This window comes from Pteropus vampyrus, unplaced genomic scaffold (genome assembly GCF_000151845.1).
Source record: "Pteropus vampyrus isolate Shadow unplaced genomic scaffold, Pvam_2.0 Scaffold48, whole genome shotgun sequence".
NCBI classification, from domain to species: domain Eukaryota; kingdom Metazoa; phylum Chordata; class Mammalia; order Chiroptera; family Pteropodidae; genus Pteropus; species Pteropus vampyrus.
This window is the reverse complement of record NW_011888829.1, coordinates 292,471-295,271: the sequence shown is the minus strand read 5'-3', so window position 1 is coordinate 295,271 and position 2,801 is coordinate 292,471. Positions and strand designations below refer to the sequence as shown.

Here is a 2,801-nt window from a genome sequence, read left to right as displayed (position 1 = left end):
TGTCTGTGGCACATGTGTGCTAGCCATTTTTTAAAGACAATCAGGAGCGAATTTTCTATTCTGTGTATACCTTAAGCTCGGTTCAATAAATACTGGAAGAAAAAGAAAAATCTGTTAGTTTTGATCATAAATATTATCTCTAATTAGGACCAAGTAACATATTTTTTCTCTTGTATTGTCAGGGAACTCAGAGAAGCCCAGCAGGCCCAGTCCCCTCGGGAAGATCACAGCGACCCTGGGGTCTCCGGGACCCCCCAGGATCAAGAAGCACCAAACGCCTGGTAGGAAGAAAGAGTGCAAAGTCTTCAAGCTTCACCTGTGGGACCCCCCTCCCCATAAGAACTCATTTCACACCGACCCACCTTTTACCTCACAGCTTCTAGAAACAGATTTCGACTGTGTCAGACTTCCTCTCGTTCATGGAAAGATTAACCAACTTGAATCCCGAAGATTTCAAAAACCTAATTTGGCATCCACAGCCAAGATCCTAAAGCTATTAAAGCCTCTTATTAGTAATGATCCTAAGTACAATAACCAGCAGCCATTTCCCTTCTCATAATCCTCGTACCACCTATTGATCAATCACTCCTCAAACCCACAGTGCACAACAGGAAAGCAAGGGCTTCTCAACTGGAAGAAGAGACGGAATCAGCCCTCGGTGCAGCCCGTGGACTAAGAGGTTACTCTAGCTAATTACCTACAAAGGGTCTCGGTGACTCTCCCTACACACGGAAAGACAATTCTGTTTTGAATTGTGGTAACGGCTTACAAGAAAATGTGCCTGGATTTCAAAAACATTTCCCAGGTCATACAATGGTACTGCTAAAAGAATTCTCAGCCACTTTAAGTAGTTTTCCTACTGTATTCTCTGAATGGAGAGAGTCCCTTTCTCTGATACTGTATTTATGAAGTACAAATGACTTCGTCATTATGTGAGGTGGGTAGAAATAAGACTATACCTAACTTGAAATTTCTGAGCTGGTTATCAACTTAGGAAACAAAAATCCTGGGTAGAGGGCGTGAGGGAAATCTGATGTCATTCTCCCTCCATCTATTTGCCTTGACCCTCTTCTAACTGTTATGGCTGGTTCTGATTTTCTGGGTGTCACCAATTTCTCCTTGATTTTATCAGAATTTGGCTTTGTTTCCTGTGATTTTATATTTTATCCAACTCCTTTTCTCTGTACATATTTTTAAAGAAATAGAATAATTGTAAATAAAGGTTTTTATCTTGTCCGAAGCCAAATATGGGCAAAGCAGTCTTCTTTGCAATATATAACTAACCAAGAATGAGAAATTTAAGTTGGACACCATTTTATGAGTAGATAGGGGAGAGAATTCAGTAGGCTGGTACCAACAGGTCTTAGCTGCAAGGCTCAAAAGCTAAGAAAGACCAAGCTTTGATACAAAATAATGTTAGTCATAAAGGCATTTGATAACTTCTAGTTGTGTCATATTAATGACAGTAGCTTGTTAATGGTTTGTAAGCTTTTTTGCTGCCTTATTTTCCCTTAATTTTTTAAGTTTTTTTTTAATTGAATAAACCATCATATCATTTTTGATTGTCTCGGAGTGGCAGTTCTTTCATGCAATTAAGTGGGGTACAGTGTTCCATATTGCCCATTGCCATTTAAAAAAAAAAACAACTAGTCTTTATTCAAGGTTTTAAAATTCAGTTAATTTATCTGTTGCCTTTCCCACTCCAGTTATCTCTCCTGCAGTGAGTGCAGTGCAAGGTGAGTCACAGTTCGTGATTTATAGTCAGGTATAGTATTAAGAGTATGCAACGTATAGACCAGAATTCTTTGGTTATACTTGTCTTCTCAGGCATTGACAGCTACAACTACCAGGGTCTCTGACCCTTTCTCCACCATGTTCCTCAAAGCCTCCCCTAGCACCTGGTGTCAGGCTATTGGTTTCTCTCTCCCTCTTCCTCTGCTGGGCTCCACAGTGGCAGAAAGTCACCAAGAGAGCAGATTGCTGCAAAGACACTGTTGAGTATTAGAGGGACTGGGTCTATTTTCAATTTGCAAGGTGTGTCTGTTTTCAATTTGCACAGTGCATTCTGCTTAAAAAAAAAAAACAAAAAACATTTCCACATTCCTCACCCCAAAGTACTTGTAAATACAGAGAATGAGAGAGAGATTAGTGGCATAATAAAGAACAAACTTTTAGGGCCAAATGATTGGATATGGATGAATAGACATAGGTGATCTAGAAGTTTTAAAGATGATTCCGAAGTTTAAGTTTGGGAGAACCTTGGTACTATTAAAACAAACAAGGATCTTAGAAGGGGAGAAATTGTCTCCGAAGGAAAGGATAAATTTAGTTTTTCATTTGACTCAACAGCTCAAGTGCAAGTAGGATTTTAAAAATCTTTTTTAAGTTTTTATTCTTCAATTAGAGTTGACATTCAATATTATTAATTTCAGGTGTACAGCAGAGTGGTTAGACATTTATATAATTTATGAGGTGATCCCATTTTAAATAGGAAATTGTTGGAGGGCACTGACAATAGTAACTTGGTGGTGTGTGGGATGATTAATTTCTGTGCAAGGCCTGAAGGCAGTATAACAGTAATAATGGAAAAAAATGAAATAAGCATTGCTAAGAAAGTCATTTAAAAAAGTCAGGGGGCTATTAAGGAAGTGGGGCCTGTGCACATCTTTGGCCTCAGTTCTCAGAGTTGCTATTAACTTGCTAAATCTGTTGCTAAATGCAGCTCAAGGCCCAGCCAGAAACATCCTGGACTACAAACGTCCTGGAACAGCTGCTACGTGGACATACATGGACTTTACTGC

The 2,801-nt window shown here is 39.2% G+C and overlaps 1 protein-coding gene and 1 long non-coding RNA gene across 5 annotated transcripts in view; one reads left to right on the top strand and one right to left on the bottom strand.

Annotated features, from left to right (window-relative positions):
• WEE2 (WEE1 homolog 2) overlaps positions 1 to 1,236 on the top strand; it is a 25,620-nt gene extending 24,384 nt beyond the window's left edge. Inside the window, exon 11 of the mRNA XM_011359474.2 lies at positions 183 to 1,236. Within this exon, the coding sequence (XP_011357776.1) occupies positions 183 to 285 (103 nt within the window). The 3' untranslated portion in view covers positions 286 to 1,236. The remainder of the gene's footprint in view (positions 1 to 182) is intronic.
• LOC105291603 overlaps positions 1 to 2,801 on the bottom strand; it is an 18,851-nt gene that overhangs the window by 13,215 nt on the left and 2,835 nt on the right. The window lies entirely within an intron of this gene.